At 43.7% G+C, this 19,786-nt stretch overlaps 2 protein-coding genes across 3 annotated transcripts in view; one reads left to right on the top strand and one right to left on the bottom strand.

Moving 5' to 3' along the window:
- The window catches only part of LOC133450814 (TNF receptor-associated factor 2-like), a 35,698-nt gene extending 19,259 nt beyond the window's left edge, over positions 1 to 16,439 (bottom strand). Inside the window, exons 1-2 of one of the 2 annotated variants that reach the window (XM_061729716.1) lie at positions 16,381 to 16,439; positions 16,042 to 16,281 (exon numbers count right to left, since the gene is read on the bottom strand). In XM_061729716.1, coding sequence (XP_061585700.1) covers positions 16,042 to 16,229 — 188 coding nt within the window. In that variant the 5' untranslated portion in view covers positions 16,230 to 16,281; positions 16,381 to 16,439. Of the gene's footprint in view, positions 1 to 16,041; positions 16,282 to 16,357 lie in introns of both variants that reach the window. The other variant, XM_061729715.1, reaches the window with a different exon arrangement.
- On the top strand, positions 2,917 to 4,637 carry LOC133450815 (zinc finger BED domain-containing protein 4-like). The gene is made up of 2 exons (XM_061729717.1): positions 2,917 to 3,545; positions 3,710 to 4,637. The coding sequence occupies exons 1-2, from the start codon at positions 3,105 to 3,107 to the stop codon at positions 4,079 to 4,081; spliced, it is 813 nt and encodes a 270-aa protein (XP_061585701.1). The 5' UTR covers positions 2,917 to 3,104; the 3' UTR covers positions 4,082 to 4,637.
- Positions 16,440 to 19,786: the final 3,347 nt, after the last annotated feature.

Below are 19,786 nucleotides of genomic sequence, written 5' to 3'. Positions count from 1 at the left end.
TGCAGAATCTAATTTTGTGCCAAAACATAAATCCTCCTCCATTATTTGGAGGTATTTTGGTTTTAGAAAGGATGATGTCGACCAGCGCGAGGTGTTGTGCAAGTCGTGCTTGGTGAAAATTGCGACGAAGCAAGGGAACACAACCAACTTGTTTCACCACTTGAAACAACACCACCGTGTGCTGCACGATGAGTGTATGACATTAAAACAAACACCGGGGACCTCTCAGTCATCCCTTAAGAGGCCCAAGCAAACTATGATTGCTGATGCGCTTGGTAGTGTTACACCATACGAGTCGACGTCCAGCAGACACAAAGCCATTACAGAGTCAATTACATATCACTTAGCAAAAGACATGGTACCCGTGTACACCGTGTCAAAAGAAGGCTTTAAAAACATGGTCCACACCCTGGATAAGCGTTATAAAATACCATCCCGAACACATTTCAGTCAAGTGGCCATACCAAAACTCTATAATGAATGTAAAATGAATGTTGAATCCGAGCTCCGCGAAATAGATAATTTCGCCACAACCACGGACCTGTGGTCGAGCCGGACAACCGAACCTTACATCAGTTTAACGCTCCATTTTATAACTAAAAACTTCGAACTCAAGACCCGCTGTCTGCAGACGTCCTTCTTCCCCGGGGAGCATACAGGGGATAATATAGCGCAGGAGATGAGAGGTGCGTTAGCAGACTGGGACTTGAAGGAGGACCAACAGGTTTGCGTGACGACTGATAACGCATCAAACATGATAAAGGCTTTGGAGCTGAATGGCTGGAAGCGTCTTCAGTGCTTTGGACACAGGCTACACCTGGCAATAGGTACGTTTTGCTATTTTTATTTTAATAACTTTGAGAAAGGGAGAGAGAGGTGTGTGTGTGTGTGTGGGGGGGGGGGAGGGGGTCCGTGTATTTGCGGCCATCCGTTTTTTTTTTTTTGAAATTACAAAATAAAAATAGAGAAATAAACCAAAATAATCTTTTTTGATTTCATTGATGTGTTTGAAAATCAAAATTGGGAATTAAAACAGCGAGTGGAAAACTCTTTTCTCTATTTCCTATTCGTTTCCAAGGATACTGAAAACAAGGATTGGACAAATGGGGGGATTGCACATGCGCAGTAATAAATTAATAAAGTTGTTTCTGGTTCTTTTGTTGATCAGATTGAAAATTAACAGTTTTAGATTTTTAAATGTTGAAACAGAAAATAAATCAAATATGAAACCTGGGAGTGAAACATGAGTTTAATCTGTAATCTGTCTTCACTCCATCATGAAACTGCAGTGATGTTGTGACAGTCCGTTCAGCTGCAGCGTCCAATCAATAACATGTACTTAACGAAACGAATAGGAAATAGAGAAAAGAGTTTTCCACTCGCTGTTTTAATTCCCAATTTCATTGATGTGTGATTTCAAACACATTAATGAAATCGGATAACGGATAATGGATAACGATCCGTTTTCTGTTTTCCGTTTTTTATTATCAAAACAAAAGATGGGAAATTGATTATTTTTGATTATTTCTCTATTTTTATTTTGTCATTTCAAAACAAAAAACGGATGGCCGCGAAGTACACGGACCAGAGGGGATGAGGGTGAGAGAGAGAGAGAGAGGGGGAACAATTTGCATTAATATGTGGTTATTTAGCTATTGTAGTATACTCGCTAATTATTTTGTACATCTATTTTTTCTAGAAAACGCAGTGAAAGGTGACAACCGGATCATCCGTGCAACAGGTGTCTGCAAAAAGTTAGTGTGCCACTTCTCACACAGCTGGAAAAAGAGAGTGGCACTTGATCAAGCCCAGAAGCGCCTCAACCTTCCAGTCCATGGACTCATAACTGAGTGTCAAATAGGGATGTCACGATTACTTGTTTTCACTATTAACCGCGATTTTAAACGGCACGATTAATTATTCGTGAAGACTCCTAAACATCGTCACTTTCCAAAGATTACGCCGGGACCCGGAACCATAGACAGATCAGCGCAACTCGCACGGAACGAAAATAAAGTTACACAAGCGGAAGCGGAGCAGCTGAAGTGAAGTATGGATGAAGAGTTATTCCCCCCCAAAAAGCGGATAAAATCAGCTGTGTGGGATTATTATGGGTACCGCAAAAATGAGGAAGGGGTTATCGTTGACGATGGCTTTCCAGTGTGTAAACATTGCCAAAATAAATCCATTTATTTAATAAAAAATCCCCGGCCCGCGGGGAAGGGCTGGTAGCAGGCTCGGACGCGAGGCTGCGCTCCGTTGCGGGCTCTGTTGGTGGATTGTACCGTAGACCACTGCTGCTTCTTTTTTACATCCATTATTAAATAAATGGATGTAAAAATAAAAGAGTCTGCTAACTTAACCGCCGTCTTCAACGCTCCGTTGTTTAAAAACGGCGCTCTTCCGTGTTTATTCTGCTTTGGTTGTTCAGTAACACCGTCCCCAGCCCCGCCCCCAGCCCCCGACGTAAGCACGTAGCTGACATTCCTGCACTTTAACCTGAACTGAAAGGACTTGAAGCAAGTCTTCTGCAGGTGGCTCCTGTCCTGCAGCCTTTCACCCCTTTTTTTGTTCCAAAAGGAAATACATAGCTAGCTTGTATTTAATTTCAGATGTGGTCTTGTTTATTTTCACTGTTACAGTATTATTTATGTTTCAGAGGGCAGCTATAAGTCAAAAGCTAGCTAGATGTTTTTTCCTGTTTAAAAATTCTCTTCTCAGGTCCAAAAGAAATGTTCAGAAACATTTTTGTAATACAGTTTACAGTTTGCATGTAGCATTTGAAATGTTATTACCCAAAAGGGAAATCCTGCTGTGGATGATTAACACAGAAGTGATTTTTGTTTAATTCCAATGGTATTTTGTCATTAATGTTGTACTTTTTGGTTACTTTGTTGCTAATATTTGGCATGGAAAATAAATGACATTTAAAGATCTCTAAGGAGTGTTCATGTGATTTTACACATTCATAGTGTGAAATTAATTAATACATAATAATCGTGATAATCGTTAAATCGTGATTATTTCTCTGACAATAATCGTACCAAGAAAATCTGTCATCGTGACATCCCTAGTGTCAAACTAGATGGGGGTCTAGGGTGCTCATGATTAACAGGATTCTGGAGCAGCAGAAAGCACTCCATGAGGTCCTCTCAGAGGACAGAAACACCCGGCACCTAATTCTTGGACATCAAGATCTGGATGTGCTGGAGTCAGTCAGCAAGGCACTGGGACCACTGCTTGAATTCACGGATGCTCTGTCAGGGGAGGATTATGTTAGTGTTTCACACATCAAGCCAGTACTCAACCTGTTTAACACAACCATCTTGGCACCAGAGGAGGATGATACTGATATGACCAAGTCCTTAAAAAAGAAAATGTTGGAGTACATGAATAGCAAGTATGAAGACAGAGTCACACAAGAGCTCCTGGATATGGCATCCTTCTTAGATCCAAGATACAAGACACAGTACATCAGTGTTAATGACGTCCCCAACATCAGAGCCAGACTGGTGTCAGAGATGAAGACAATTATGGAACACAAGGTAAAAATAATGCTTAGAATGGATTAAATGAGAACAGTTCCTTTTCATTTAAATTTAGTTGAATTGTGTTATTCATACAGTGATGATAATTCATATATTATGATATTGTATTATAATATAAACTAATTATTTTTTTATTCTTCTTTTTTTCCTATTCTGTTGAGTCCACCAGGGTGGAAGAAGTTTCACCCCCACCCACCAAGATGGCTAAAAAGTCGTTGGCAAGCTTCTTCAAAAAATCCACTGCAAGTGCCACAGTACCAATCGATCACACTGCTGCCATAGAAGCTGAGCTGAGTGCCTACCTGCTGTCCTCCACCATTGACAATGAAGAGGACCCCCTTCTGTGGTGGAGAACTCACAAAGTCAACTTTCCCCAGCTCAGCAACATGGCAAGAAAATACTTGTGCATGCAGGCCACTAGCTCTCCCTCAGAGAGAATTTTTAGTGCATCAGGAAACATTGTGAGTTGTGAGAGGTCCTGTCTGAAGCCAGACATGGTTAACAAACTAGTGTTCCTGGCAAAGAATCTGTAACTACTGTGCTGTAACTACTTCTGTTCTGTTATGCATTTTCTGCATACTGTTATGTTGTCATACAAAGAATTAGGGCTGGGCGATATGGACCAAAAGTCATATCTCGATATTTTCTAGCTAAATGGCGATACTCGATATATATCTCGATATTTTTTCTGTGCCTTAATTGGGGTTTCCCCCAAAGCATTATAGCATAGCATCTCTGTTAGCTTCATTTTTTTCTGAGGCAAACCCTTAAAAAAACAGTCAGTTTTAATACAAAGCCTCGTGCCAAATGCCACACAGGTACCTTTGTTAACAGAGGTCTGCACAATATCAAAATGTAGAAAACAAATGAAATAAAAATAAACTGCCTGCATATATAGAATAAAAATGCTTCTTGAATAAAATAAAACAAATATCCCTTTCCTGCATAACAATTAAATTAAAATACACTGTGCAATTAATACAATGTAGACAGTAACAGGCAGACTTTTCCACTGAGGTTGACAGTTGTGAAAATAACAAAACATTTGTGCAAATCTCAAATAAAACATTCAAGTCAATTTGTCACAAAATAAGCTATATCAAAATCATTAAAAAGAAAATGTAAAAAAAAAAAAAAAAAAAAAAAAAAAAAAAATTTAAATCGATATAAACGATATTGTCTCGTACCATATCGTGTTTGAAAATATATCGATATATATTAAAATCTCGATATATCGCCCAGCCCTACAAAGAATATAAGATGTTGCACTTGAATGCACTTTCAATGTTTCACCTTCCACCAGCTACTGCATTGGTTATTTTTCGTTAAAGCGGAGCTACAGTTAAATATTTTGAATATTATTTATTATTGAGTGACTTTATGTTAATGTTGATGACTGGCAGTGAGTTCTAATCAATAAAACTGCACTCTTTTGATTTCTGATGTTTTTATTTTTCTGAAAAATGCTTGGTTTTCACCAAAACCGTAGTCATATCGTATCGTATCGATATCGAGATATCTGGCATGAATATCGAGATATGAAATTTTGTCCATATCGTTCAGCCCTATCGCGGATACAAGCGGCCGAGAGGAGTTTCCTCCGCAGGGTGGCTGGACGCTCCCTTAGAGATGAGTTTCCTCCCTTAGAGATGAGTTTCCTCCACAGGGTGGCTGGACGCTCCCTTAGAGATAGGGTGAGGAGTTCGGTCACCCGGGAGGAGCTCGGAGTCGAGCCGCTGCTCCTTCACATCGAGAGGAGTCAGCTGAGGTGGCTTGGACATCTGTACCGGATCCTCCTGGACGCCTCCCTAGGGAGGTGTTCCAGGCATGTCCCTCCTCCCTAGGGAGGTGTTCCAGGCATGTCCCTCCTCCCTAGGGAGGTGTTCCAGGCATGTCCCTCCTCCCTAGGGAGGTGTTCCAGGCATGTCCCTCCTCCCTAGGGAGGTGTTCCAGGCATGTCCCTCCGCCCTAGGGAGGTGTTCCAGGCATGTCCCTCCTCCCTAGGGAGGTGTTCCAGGCATGTCCCTCCGCCCTAGGGAGGTGTTCCAGGCATGTCCCTCAGCCCTAGGGAGGTGTTCCAGGCATGTCCCTCCTCCCCAGGGAGGAGTTCCAGGCATGTCCCTCCTCCCCAGGGAGGAGTTCCAGGCATGTCCCTCCTCCCCAGGGAGGAGTTCCAGGCATGTCCCTCCTCCCTAGGGAGGAGTTCCAGGCATGTCCCTCCTCCCTAGGGAGGTGTTCCAGGCATGTCCCTCCAGGAGGAGTTCCCGGGGAAAACCCAGGACACGCTGGAGAATCTATGTCTCTCGGCTGGCCTGGGAACACCTCGGACTCCCCTCGGAAGAGCTGGAGGAAGAGATGGAGGAAGAGCTGGAGGAAGAGATGGAGGAAGAGCTGGAGGAAGAGCTGGAGGAAGAGCTGCAGGAAGAGCTGCAGGAAGAGCTGCAGGAAGTGTCTGGGGTGAAGGAAGTCTGGGCATCTCTGCTCACCTTTCTGTCTATAGTGTTTTGCTTGATCCCTTACAACTCCCCTACACTGACATAGTACATCACACTACTACAACCTGTCCTTTCCTATTGTAACCTTAGTGAATTCATTATTTGTAATTATCTCTTTGGATAAAAGTGTCTGCCAACTGAATCTTAAAATATTGATCTTTTTTATAAAAAAGGCAAAAATCAAGACCATTTGAACAGACAACTTTACAGGGTGTGCTCCCTGATTTTGTTTCCAAAAGGTATTTTGATAATTTGATCATATACTTACACGAGTGGCTTGCGCAAAGGCAATATGATAACATACTGTTCGTAACACACTCTTATTTAACTGTTGGTGCTATTAGAAACTGCAAGGAAGGCCACTTTAGTGGTGCTGAAAGACCTTGTTAGAACTACTTTCATCAGGGAATGAGTAAATACAAATTATTCTGATTTTTTGACAAGAGAATTGTGGGCTCATCTGTTATTTTACACTTGCAGGTCCAGATGTAGATAAACAAGGAAAATCCGGTTTAGCCTTCAGGTGGTGACAACATATCATTGGTACATATGGGTCTTGTAGTATCCTGACAGTGTATCTAGAGGGAGCTAGCCTTAAAGTGATATAAGGAAGATCCATGTCATGTGATTTCCTCTTTGTCTGTCTGCCTACCATGCCACTGTGATCCAGTAAACTAAAGAAAGATACTTTTGGTCTCCTGCGTCCTATGTTGATTATCCAAGGGTCACAATATTATATTGGCGACGAGGATGAACTGGAGGAGTGTTTTTTGTGCTTTTTTTGCCCTGCTCCCTGGCTACTGTGGGAGTGCTTGATTGGATGATTGGACTCCAGGTGGAAAAAGGCTTTGGTGGAAGGAGGGAAGACATATGCAGGTGAGATGGCAACAATAGGATCGCTGCCACCATTTGATTCAAAAGAGCAAGCTTGGGAGGAATACTGTGAAATAATGAAACACTTCTTTACTGCAAATTATATCACTGATGAAGATAAAATGAAGTCCATATTGCTCAGTGTGGTGGGAGAACAAACTTACAGTTTGATGAGAAACCTCCTAAGTCCTGCAAAACCTGGAGATAAGACTTTTGCACAATTAGTAGCTTTATTAAAGAGCCAGTTTAACCCCAAACCAAGTGAAATTGTCCAGAGGTTTAAATTTGATTCACGTATGAGAAGACCCACTGAATCTGTGGCTGAATATGTGGCTGAGTTAAGGAAACTGGCACAAGATTGTAATTATGGAGTGACCCTTTCACAAATGTTACGGGACAGGCTGGTATGTGGAATAAATGATGACCGAATCCAGAGAAGATTACTGTCAGAGACCAATCTCACATTTGAAAGTGCCCTGTCTCTAGCACAAGCCATGGAATCTGCCAACAAAAATGTGCAGGATTTGCAGGCAAAAGCAGGAGCCATGTCCTGTAATGCAGTGAGGGCCGGAGGAAGCATGGGGCAGAAGAGAGAGAGCCAGGGGAGTGCAGAAAAGGATAGAGAGTGTTATCGCTGCAAAGGTAATCATGCACCTGAAGACTGTCGGTTCAAAAAGGAAAAATGTCATGCATGTGGGATGACTGGACACATAGCCCGAGCATGTCGAAATAAGAATAAGTTAAATGCTGAAAAGAGAACTGACATAAGACCCAGAGGAAGAGGAAGACCTTTCACTCAGGAGAGAAAAGTGCATTATTGTTCTCCCAGAGTGGCAGAGGGGAGTGATGAGGAGGGGCAGGCATTCTCATTATACAGTGTCCTGGGTGAGGATGAAGAGGAGGGTGTGCCACCCTACAAAGTATGCATGACTCTAAATGAGGAACCAGTGATATTTGAAGTGGATACTGGATGTAGTCTCACCATACTGAACATGAAAACTTTTAAAGAAAATGTGAAAAACGCCCCTCCCTTGAAAAAAACTCGACTTAAGTTGAGAACATATACAAAGCAAAAGATAAAAGGTGCTGGGGAAAACGTATGTGAAAGTGAACTACAAACAACAGGAAAAGATGTTGCCCATCATAGTAGTTAAAGGCACGGGTCCAAACTTACTGGGAAGATGGTGGATGAAGCATGTTAAACTGGACTGGGCTGAAATAAAGTACCAGGCACATCACCCACAGTCCCTGCACCTGGAGCCAGTGCATAATGCACACTACTCCCAGCCCCTGACCCTGGAGCAAGTGCTACAAAAGCATGAGGGAGTATTTAAAGAGGAGTTCGGGAACTTTAAAAGGTTTCAAAGCTAATATTCATGTACCTGCTGATGCTGTTCCCCGCTTTTATAGACCCAGATCTGTTCCCTATGCTATGAAGCCCAAAGTTGATGTGGAGATTGACAGATTGTTAAAAGAAAACATCATTGCTCCTGTTAAGTATTCTGAATGGGCAGCTCCTGTGGTTCCTTTGCTAAAACCTGATGGTGACTGTAGACTTTGTGGAGATTATAAATTGACTGTAAACCGAGTCTCCACCCTGGAACAGTACCCCATACCTAAAGTAGAGGATTTGATGGCAGTGTTAGCTGGAGGGCAACAGTTCACCAAACTTGACATGAGTCATGCATATCAACAAATCCAAATGGAGGATAAGTCTAAGAAGTACTTAACTGTAAATACTCATCGTGGAATGTTTACATATAACAGACTACCATTTGGTGTATCTTCAGCTCCTGCCATCTTCCAGAGAACCATGGAGGGGGTTCTCCAGGGCATACCCCAAGTTGCTGTGTATCTGGATGATATCCTGGTTACCGGGGCAACCAGAGAATTGCATCTCAGATCTCTGGAGGAGGTGTTAAACCGGTTAGAAGATGCTGGTCTCAGATTAAAGAGAAGCAAATGCACTTTGCTGGCTGATGAGGTTCAGTATCTGGGACATAAAGTGGATGCTAAAGGAGTTCACACTGTGGAAGCCAAGGTAAAAGCTGTTGTTGATGCTCCCACCCCAACTTCAGTGACAGAGCTCAAGGCCTACCTGGGCTTGTTGAATTATTATAATCGCTTTCTTCCCAATATCTCCACATTGCTAGCCCCTTTACATCATTTGCTGAAGAAAGATGTGGTTTGGAGCTGGGGGGACCGTCAAGAGGAAGCCTTCAGGAGGTCCAAAGAGTTGTTGAAGTCAGCTGATGTCTTGGTGCATTATTCTGGAGAGAGGCCTTTAATCTTAGCCTGCGATGCCTCACCCTATGGAGTGGGGGCAGTGTTGTCCCACAGCATGGAAAAGGGAATTGAGAAACCCATTGGGTTTGTATCTAGAACTTTGGCCCCCGCAGAGAAGAAATATTCGCAGCTGGATAAAGAGGGTTTGGCTGTGATTTTTGGCATAAAAAGGTTCCACAAATACTTTTATGGCCATAACTTTACAATTGTAACGGATCACAAGCCCCTGATCTCCTTGTTCAGTGAAACTAAACCTGTTCCTCAGATGGTGTCTCCACGAGTGCAACGTTGGTCTGTATGGCTCAGAGCTAATGAGTATCACATTGTATACAGGCCTGGAAAGCAGCATATGAATGCAGATGCCCTCAGTAGACTTCCCTTGCCAGAAACAGTCCCTGCTGAGGAAGAGGAGGATCTTGTGTTGATGCTGGATGGAATGGATGATGCACCAGTGACCACAGAACAAGTAAGACATTGGACAGCTAAGGATGTGACACTGTCACGTGTGCATGGATATGTGTTACAAGGATGGCCTCCTATAGTGGAGCCTGAATGCATGCCTTACTTCACTCGACGCTTAGAGCTTAGTGTGCGAGATGGATGTGTTCTGTGGGGTGCTCGAGTCATAATTCCTCAGCAAGGGCGAAAAACACTGTTAAAGTTGCTGCATCAGTCCCATCCAGGCATGTCTATAATGAAGGGACTGGCCCGATCATATGTCTGGTGGCCCCAGATGGATCAGGATGTAGAGAGGGAAGTACATCAGTGTGCTACATGTCAACAAAATGCCATGTCTCCCTCTATAGCACCCTTACATCCCTGGGAATGGCCAGAGAAGCCCTGGACTCGACTCCATGTGGATTATGCTGGTCCATTTTTGGGCAAGATGTTTCTGGTGCTGGTTGATTCCCATTCTAAATGGATGGATGTTTATCCGGGGAATACAGCAACCACTCATGGAACCATTGAAAAGCTCAGACAAAGTTTCAGTGTCCATGGACTGCCAAAGATGTTGGTGAGCGATAATGCTACCTGCTTTACTAGTGCTGAGTTTGCTGATTTCATGACTAAAAACGGGATAAAGCATGTAACGTCAGCCCCTTTTCATCCATCATCGAACGGATTGGCTGAGAGAGCTGTTCGGACCTTTAAGGAGGGGATGAAGAGGATGCAAGGAGGAAAGGAGAGCTTGGAAGCAAAAGTGTCTAGATTCCTGTTTAGTTACAGAATCACTCCACACTCTACCACAGGCTTGTCCCCGGCTGAAATGCTGATGTCACGGAGGCCAAGGTCTGCCTTTGACCTGTTACTCCCAGACTTGAAGTCTAAGGTGGAAAAGAAACAGTGGAAACAAAAAGTTCATCATGACATACACACCAAGCTCAGGAGTTTTTCCCCCGGGAATCTAGTTTTTACAAAAAAATATGGATTTGGCCCCAAATGGATCCCTGGAACAATTGAGAGCTGCACGGGGCCCCTACCAGCACAGTCCTCATCGGAAATGGACAGGTTGTAAGGAGACATGTTGACCAAATCAGGAGGCGAGAGCTAAGTGGCATTCCCGATATAGATCCTAGTACACCTCAGGTTGTGAGCACTCCATCTTCTGTGATGCCAGAACAAGTGTACCCTGAGGTCCGAGCCTCTGACTCTCCAACCCAGGTGGAAGACTCTGAGAGGGACCCACCGATGCTGGGGAGCGGGTCCCCATCTGTAATACAGGAACAAGTAACACCACCCTTAAGGCGCTCCCTTAGAGAGCGGCGCCCTCCTGATTATTACAAGCCTTAATAAATGTACAATGTTGCTTAATTTGTCTTATTTTCTCTTGCAGTGAGTGTTGTCGGCAGACCTAAGAGGGGAGGGATGTAGTATCCTGACAGTGTATCTAGAGGGAGCTAGCCTGGAAGTGATATAAGGAAGATCCATGTCATGTGATTTCCTCTTTGTCTGTCTGCCTACCATGCCACTGTGATCCAGTAAACTCAATAAAGATACTTTTGGTCTCCTGCGTCCTATGTTGATTATCCAAGGGTCACAATATTATAGGTCTCCATGCTAATTATCCACAATTGCACCCAAAGGCATATGTGGGGGTTGGGGTTAGGGTTTTGCAGCAAACAGTATTTTACAGTTGTGTGAAAAAGTGCTTGCCCCCTTCCAGATTTCTTATGTGTTTGCATGTTTGTCACACTTAAATGTTTCAGATCATCAAACAAATTTAAATATTAAACAAAGATAACACAAGTAAACAGAAAATGCCATTTTTAAATGAAGGTTTTTATTACCAAGGGGAAAGAAAAGTCCAAACCTAAATAGCCCTGTGGGAAAAAGTGATTCCCCCTAAACCTAATAACTGGTTGGGCCCTCAGCAGCAACAACTGCAATCAAGCATTTGCTATAACTGGCAATTAGTCTTTTACAGGCTGTGGAGGAATTTTGGCCCACTCATCTTTGCAGAATTGTTGTAATTCAGCCACATTGGAGGGTTCTGGAGCATGTACCTCCTTTTTAAGGTGATGCCTCAGCATCTCAATGGGATTCAGGTCGGGACTTTGACTAGGCCACTCCAAAGTCTTCATTTAGTTTTCTTCAGCCATTCAGAGATTGCTGCTGTGTTTTGGATCATTGTCCTGCTGCAGAACCAGAGTGGCTTCAGCTTGGGGTCACCAACAGATGGCTGGACATTCTCCTTCAGGATGTTTTGGTTGACAGCAGAATTCATGGTTCCATTTACCACAGCAAGTCTTCCAGGTACCACCATGTTTTACTGTTGCTAGGATGTTCCTTTTCTGAAATGCCGTGTTACTTTTACGCCAGATGTAATGGGACATACACCTTCCAAAAAGTTCAACTTTTGTCTCGTCAGTCCACAGAGTATTTCCCCCAATGGGGATCATCAAGATGTTTTCAGGCAAAACTGAGACGAGTCTTTATGTTCTTTTTGCTCAGCAGTGGTTTTTGTCTTGGAACTCTGCCATGCAGCCATTTCTGCCCCGTCTCTTTCTGATGGTGGAGTCATGAACAATGACCTTAACTGAGGCAGGTGAGGCCTGCAGGTCTCTGGATGTTGTTCTGGGGTCTTTTGTGACTCTTGGATGAGCCGTCGCTGCTCTTGGGAACATTTTGGTCGGCCGGCCTCCTGGGAAGGTTCACCACTGTTCCATGTTTTCTCCATTTGTGGATAAAGGCTCTCACTGTGGTTCGCTGGAGTCTCAAAGCTTTAGAAATGGCTTTGGAACCTTTTCCAGACTGATAAAACTCAATTACTTTGCTTCTCATGTGTTCCTGAATGTCTTTGGATGGCAGCATTATGTCTAGCTTTTGAGGACCTTTTGGTCTACTTCACTTTGTCAGGCAGGTCCTATTTAAAGCAGCACTATGTAACTTTTCCAGCTTAATCTAATATTTCATCATCATCATTGTTGGTACATTGATGGTACATCAACTTCCAACAGGTTTAATGAACCTCTGTCATGGTCTGAGGGGTCTGTATCACCTTCACTGGCACTATGTAACTTTGAGGAGCATGGTAGGAACCCTTCCACACTAAAAAACTACAAATTTTTACGGCTTTGACTGCTTTACGGCATACATCACTTCCCCCTTCTTCCCGATTCGTAGTCGAGACAAAAGCTGGGCGGGACGTGGAGCGCAGAGCTCAGCAGAAGCTGGTATCATGGCCGAAGCAGCGAAAAATCAGAAGAAAATAAAAGTTTTATCGGAGGAGGCGGAAAAAAGAAAGTGGGAGAGTAACAAGCTAAATGCCCGGACAAGAATAAACATTGGCCCGGCGTTCACTCGCTGGCGTGGTTTTGGTAATTGTAAAATTACTGACAATATCAACAACAGACACATAGAATAATAATAGTGATCATAACATTGTGTAATTCGCAATGAGGAAGCTTTATAAAATAATAATACAATTGAATAGAATTACAGCACTAGAGGAAATAATGCAATGCAAAGAAAATGTATAGAACATTTCTAGTATTTTTCCTGAGAACTGTAAAATTGTACAGGGCTGATCTGCAAAATATAAGGAATGGGCATTCAGTTATTCACAGGTTATAAAGTATTTTTTTATTTTGTCAGTAACTATGTTGGACTAGCGTATGAGTTTGTAGTTTGGGGCGCATTATCTGGCTGAAACAGGACAAGGGGGCGGGGGTGACTTCACTAATAAAACCAAGTTGAATTTAGTGATTTTCAACATCGTCATATTATATTGTTTATATTGTCTTCGCTATCCATCCTGCAAACGACCGCTGAAAACAGAAAAGTAGTTTTTAAAGTCTGTCCCGTCTTATTTCATGTACGTACACATGCAGCGATTCAACCTGGTTGCAGATCTTATCACATAATGACATGCAGAAGATTGGATCACTTGTCTGATTACACATGCTGTTCTGAGATCAGACTGAATCAGATTGAATAAGCCACTGTAACCAGAGCATGGCTGACTCCGTGACGCTAGGTGGCGCTGTATCCAAGGTAACCATTTCAACAAAGAGCCACTTCCGGTTGACCTCTTCTTACCAACAACAAGAAAGAAAGACGGCGTCCGAGCACCTCGACGAGGCTACAGCAGCCTACATTTCCTGCATTATGTACCTTTTAGTGTTGATGATGAAAAGAATTAAACACGCGCCGCCTCCTTTTCAACTACTGAGCATGCGTCGTCTCCTTTCACTTCCGGGTGAATCCCCTCCCCCGGGGGAAAACCCCACCCGGGGGAAATTCTCGAGCATGCACAGACTGCAATATCTATTTCCCCGTATACATGGCGTTAACAACCTGGTTGCGACTGGCTTATCTAGGTGCTCCAAACTGGTTGATGAATCCGACTTGACCAGGTTGAGGTGTTTACATGCAGTTTAAAAGTCGGAACGATGTCTGCAACCGATCTGCAACCAGGTTGAATCGCTGCATGTGAACGTACTATCAAAACAAATGCAGCGACGGGGACAGGAGTTTTCCGGCAGTACGCGCTGGTGCTCATGGGAAACGTAGTGTTCTTTCTGGTAAAGCACTACCACTTTTGTCCAAAGGAGCCGCCAAACTCAACAAAAGCTGAAAGTTACATTTTGCTGCTTTAAGTGATTTCTTGATTGAGAACAGGTGTGACAGCGCGCGCGCAATCACTTTTTCACACAGGGCCATGTAGGTTAATAATAAAAACCTTCATTCAAAAACTGCATTTTGTGCTTACTTGTGTTAGCTTAGTCTACTATTTAAATTAGCTTGATGATCTGAAACATTTAAGTGTGACAAACATGCAAAAAACTAATAACTCAAGAAGGGGGCAATCACCTTTTCGCACAACTGTATATGGTAGTCACTACTTGGGGGGGAATGCCTACAAATGTTCAGGTCTTAAGATGGAGGGGAAATTGATCCATATCTACAAATTGGTCATTATTTCAATTTGAATTTTATTTTTAGGTTTTGGACAGTTGTCAAAAGGTAAGTTATGATAATTAATAAATGTTTCCATTTTCAGTATCCTATTCAATGCTTTACAGTGAAGTCTATCCCAGTTATCACTGGGTGAGAGGTGGGGCAGAACCCCGGGTTTATCTTCTTCTGGTGTTCTTTTTTGGTATTGTTTTAAGTTCTGCCCGAGACGTTGGAGGGAGAGTCTGCCGTTGGGTTTTGACTGAGAACCTGTTCGTTTTCCTGCCCGGTAATAAACTGGCAAGTAGAAACTACGAGCCGTCTCCGCCTGGTCTGTCACTCATTACAAGAGTATAGACGTATGAATATCAGATTTAGGGTTTACCCAGCACCCGAGGTTAACCCGGGCTGCAGAGGGGCAGGTTTACCTGCACCAACCCGGGCTGCAGGGGCCAGGTTTACCTGCACCAGCCTGGGCTGCAGGGGCCAGGTTTACCTGCACCAGCCTGGGCTGCAGGGGGCAGGTTTACCTGCACCAGCCTGGGCTGCAGGGGCGAGGTTTACCTGCACCAACCCGGGCTGCAGGGGGGCAGGTTTACCTGCAACAGCCTGGGCTGCAGGGGGGTAGGTTTACCTGCACCAGCCTGGGCTGCAGGGGGGTAGGTTTACCTGCACCAGCCTGGGCTGCAGGGGGGTAGGTTTACCTGCACCAGCCTGGGCTGCAGGGGGCAGGATTACCTGCCCCAACCCGGGCTGCAGGGGGCAGGTTTACCTGCACCAACCCGGGCTGCAGGGGGCAGGTTTACCTGCACCAGCCTGGGCTGCAGGGGGCAGGTTTACCTGCACCAGCCTGGGCTGCAGGGGGCCAGGTTTACCTGCACGTCAAACCGGTGTTGTGCCCGAATCTGATTTCTCCCTGAAAATGGGTCTTTTTACCTGCCAAAAATTGATTGAAGGCCAAATACAGTTAATGAAAGATTGTTGTACCTAAATATGATTTGATGTCATTCTTGAGCTTCATAATATAAACACTAGAGCTCACAGGATTGCTTTTAACTCTTTTAAAGGACCATTACAACACAAAATAGGCATTTTCACCTGCCAAAAATGGATTGAAGGCCAAATACAGGTAATGAAAAGTTGTTTCTGCCTAAATATGACTTGATCTCATTGTTGAGCTTCATAATCTCAACAATTTTTTAGCGCTGTCGCTCAACGGGTTGCTGTGCGCGCTCCCGCGGCTGCTGTGCGCGCTCCCGCGGCCACAAATCAGATTCTGGCAGGAATCACTTTTTGGCACGACACTGGCCTACGGGCGCCTTAATTCTAACCGTATTCAGCGTTGTATGCGTGAAAGAACGGGGCCGCGTTGAAATGTGAAACAGATGTGAATGGGTGACAGGCTGTGAATACTCACCACATTCATCCACGACACTACTCACCTCACGATTCTGCTGAAACAAAACGAACAAAAGCGGTGACCGCATTGGGCTTGCAATGGTCTTCGCAGGATTTTCTGACACGAGTTGCACAAATGCTTGTCTTCAAGATTGTTGGCCAGAATTTTCTTTGGAAAGCCCGGTTTGTTGTCTTCCAGGGATGATGCTGGACTCTGCTCCTGCGCAGCCATGATTCCCCCTGACCGGTCCCGGGGGCTCAGGGGGGGGCGACACTGCTAACACCTGAAACGACCGCCAGCAATGACTCATTGCTCTTTAACGGATTTATTACAGCATGTACAATGCTTATGTTACGAACCCATAACGATATCTGCTCCTCACATGCACACAGCAGATGCTTGGCTGTGCGGACTGGCAGCACAACGGAAGTAGAGTCATCGGCTCCTCCAAAATAAAAGCTTTTGGGGGCGGATCTAGGATGTCAGGAGATCCGGGGCTTAGGCGGGCGTGCTCAGGTGGTGAAAGTGTGAACAAAAAGTACTGGACAACAGTACAACTTATAAAGTCAGACCCTATAGAAATGTCAATAGTCAACAGCTGCTTTGTACGACGGAGTATTAGGGCCAAACTAAGACAAAAGAAAATTGGAAATTACGAGAATAAAGTCATAATATAATGAGAATAAAGTCGTAAAATTACGAGAATAAAGTCATAATGGTGCGAGAATAAAGTCGTAATAGAATAAAGTCGTAATATTACGAGAAAAAAGTCGTAACATTACGAGAATAAAGTCGTAACATTACGAGAATAAAGTCGTAATATTACAAGAATAAAGTGGTAATTTATGAGAATAAAGTCGTAATATTACAAGAATAAAGTGGTAATTTATGAAAATAAAGTTGTAATATTACGAGAATAAAGTGTTAATTTATGAAAACTCTAACAGGAAGAGCATCTTCTCCCTGTGTTAAAATGAGGAATATTGAGCATCTTGTGAAGTTATATTTATGTATTTATAATATATTTAATATTACGACTTTATTCTCGTAATATTACGACTTTATTCTCAAAATATTACAACTTTATTCTCAAAATATTACGACTTTATTCTCGTAATATTACGACTTTATTCTCGTAATATTACGACTTTATTCTCACAACATTATGACTTTATTCTGGTAATTTTACGACTTTATTCTCATTTTATTATGACTTTATTTTCGTAATTTCCATTTTTTTTTTTGTCTTAGTTTGGCCCTAATACTCCGTCGTAGCTTTGACTGGTTTCTTTTGTCAGAAAAAGTAAAAAAAAAAGTCAGTTTCTCCACTCGTTTGGACATACAGTAGCTACAGCTCGGTTTGCAAAAGCTCACTACCACTACCAAAAGTTTTCTACCACTTTTAAACACACCTGGTTTTCCCAAATTGTGGGGGGTTTCTCTACACTTTTGTCTCTTTTTGTTGAGGTCACGATAGGCCTGCAGTCTCGTACCCACAGCTCCTCACACAGACTCACAGCCAAGATCATTTCATCATATTCTTCCATGTTGATTGTCTCTGATCTACAACCTGCAAGTTTTTTTCACCCTCCACCACCTTCTCTCCTATTGGACGCGCCGAGATGTCGTCACAGCAGGCAGGCGCAGGCAGACGTTATTATATTTTAACGTTACAGTCAGCTGTTCGGTCTCTCTCTACATCCCGTGTTTCTGTCCATTGAGCTGTTACGCCGAGAGCGCCCCCTGCAGGTTTGGAGCACTTCCGGTTGTAGTGACGGGTTATGAAGCGCTTTTCTTTTGAAGAGGGTTTCTTGTTTTATATGGTTTTGTGCTTTGCATCGTTTCTCTATTTGCAGCACGTTTGATGATGCTGCATTTGTCTTTGTTTTTTGCAGCAGTTTTTTTCATTTGCACCACGTTCCTCTTTTTGTACCTCGTTTTGAGTTTGTGAATTTGAATCGTTTCTGTAATTGAAGCCGTGTTCCTTAACTGAGACGCATTAGGCCGTTGCAGTGCGTTTGGCCCTTGTCGGCCACCGTAAATGTGACACGTCTTATCAGCTGTTGTTACTATGAGGGCGTAACCAACCTGTCAGATTTGACAGGTCGAGGTAGCAGGCATTTTAAAAACCGCGCGACCACCACCCAGTAACATCACAAAAGAAGGAAGCAAGAGCCATCAGTTCATTAACAAAAAACAAGGAAATCACCATTTAGCCGGCCGACAAAGGAAGAACCACAGTGATTATGGACACAGAAAAATATGAGAAGCAAATGCAAGACATGATAAATGACACCAACACCTACGAAATCCTCAAGAAAGACCCAACAGAAGAAAAGAAAAATAAACTCAAGGCGCTGTTAAAACCCCTACTAACTGATAACAAAATAAACAAGCAAACATACAACCATCTCATACCCACAGCAAACATCCCACCGTGCATATACGGCACACCGAAAATCCACAAAGCAGGAACACCACTACGCCCAATAGTGGACAGTATAGGATCCGTCACATACAACTTATCAAAAGCAATTGCAGAAATAATTAAACCCATGTTAGGACAAACAGAACAACACTGCAAAAACTCAAAAGAACTGGCAAAAGAACTTAAGAACATCAAGGTGGGCCAGGAGGAAATACTCATATCACACGACGTAATTTCACTTTTCACCAAAACACCAGTACAAGCAACATTGAAAATCATGGAGCACAAGTCTTTCCCTGACTGCTGATTGGGTAACGTATTGCGTCACGCATCGCGTCACTTCCTGGTGTTGCAGTCTGCTGCCGTCTCACGGCGTTTGCAGGCTCTGATCTCTCCCGACTTTTTTGTCTAAACTTAGATTGTTTTCTGGTAAAATAGCACTATATCTGGTACATTACTGTCTTTATTTCAACACTCGCTCATTTTCTCTTCCGTAACTTTCACTGTCACCAATCACCGATACATTTTCTGTCCGTTAGCCTCCGTTAGCATCTTAGCATAGGCTCTCCGTCTCCCACCGTTTCACCTCTTTGCTGCTCAGTGTGTGAAATGTTTAGCTATTCCTCTGCCTCCTTTAGTGAAGACGGTAAGTGCTTAAAGTGTAGCTTATTTGCAGGACTGGAGGCAAGGCTCAATCAGTTAGAGGTCCGGTTCGGCCAACTAAACCATAGTCCGAGAGCCTCCTCAGCTAACCAGGCTAAGCTAGCGGCGGACCGGCCCGTAGCAGCTGAGCGTAGCTGCTCCCCTGCAGCTCCCGAGCAGCCGGCCAGTCAGGACCAGTGGGTGACGGTTCGGAGGAAGCGTAGTCTTAAAGGGCTCATGGAACACCACCACCCGCTTCATGTGTCTAACCGTTTTTCTCCACTCAGCGACACACCTGTTGAGAAACCGACCCTTGGCATTGGAGACTCTATTGTGAGACATGTGAGGCCGACTCCAGAGACCTTAGTTAGGTGCATCCCGGGGGCCAGAGCGGGCGACATAGAAGCAAATTTGAAGCTGCTGGCAAAGGGTAATCGTAAATATGGTAAAGTTATCATCAATGTCGGAGCTAATGACTCCCGTCTTCGCCAGTCGGAAGTAACTAAAATATATTAAAATATTATTATAAAATATTGTCTCGGTGTGTAACTATGCCAAAAGTATGTCGGACTCCGTAGGTTTTTCTGGTCCCCTCCCCAATCTGACCAGCGATGACATGTTTAGTCGCATGCTCTCGCTCCGCCGCTGGTTGTCTCAGTGGTGTTCAGAAAAAAAACAACTGGGAGACATTCTGGGGAAAGCCTGGTCTGATCAGAAG

Source organism: Cololabis saira, chromosome 9 (assembly GCF_033807715.1).
Source record: "Cololabis saira isolate AMF1-May2022 chromosome 9, fColSai1.1, whole genome shotgun sequence".
Lineage (NCBI taxonomy): Eukaryota > Metazoa > Chordata > Actinopteri > Beloniformes > Belonidae > Cololabis > Cololabis saira.
The sequence above is the reverse complement of the archived record's forward strand: the minus strand, read 5'-3'. Positions and strand labels throughout refer to the sequence as shown.

What these genes read in the sequence shown, in the direction of transcription:
- LOC133450815 (XM_061729717.1), top strand. Translation starts at nt 3,105, where the DNA reads ATGATTAACAGGATTCTGGAGCAGCAGAAAGCACTCCATGAGGTCCTC. An exon ending in AGACAATTATGGAACACAAG is followed by an intron (nt 3,546 to 3,709) that starts GTAAAAATAATG and finishes TATTCTGTTGAG; the next exon opens with TCCACCAGGGTGGAAGAAGT.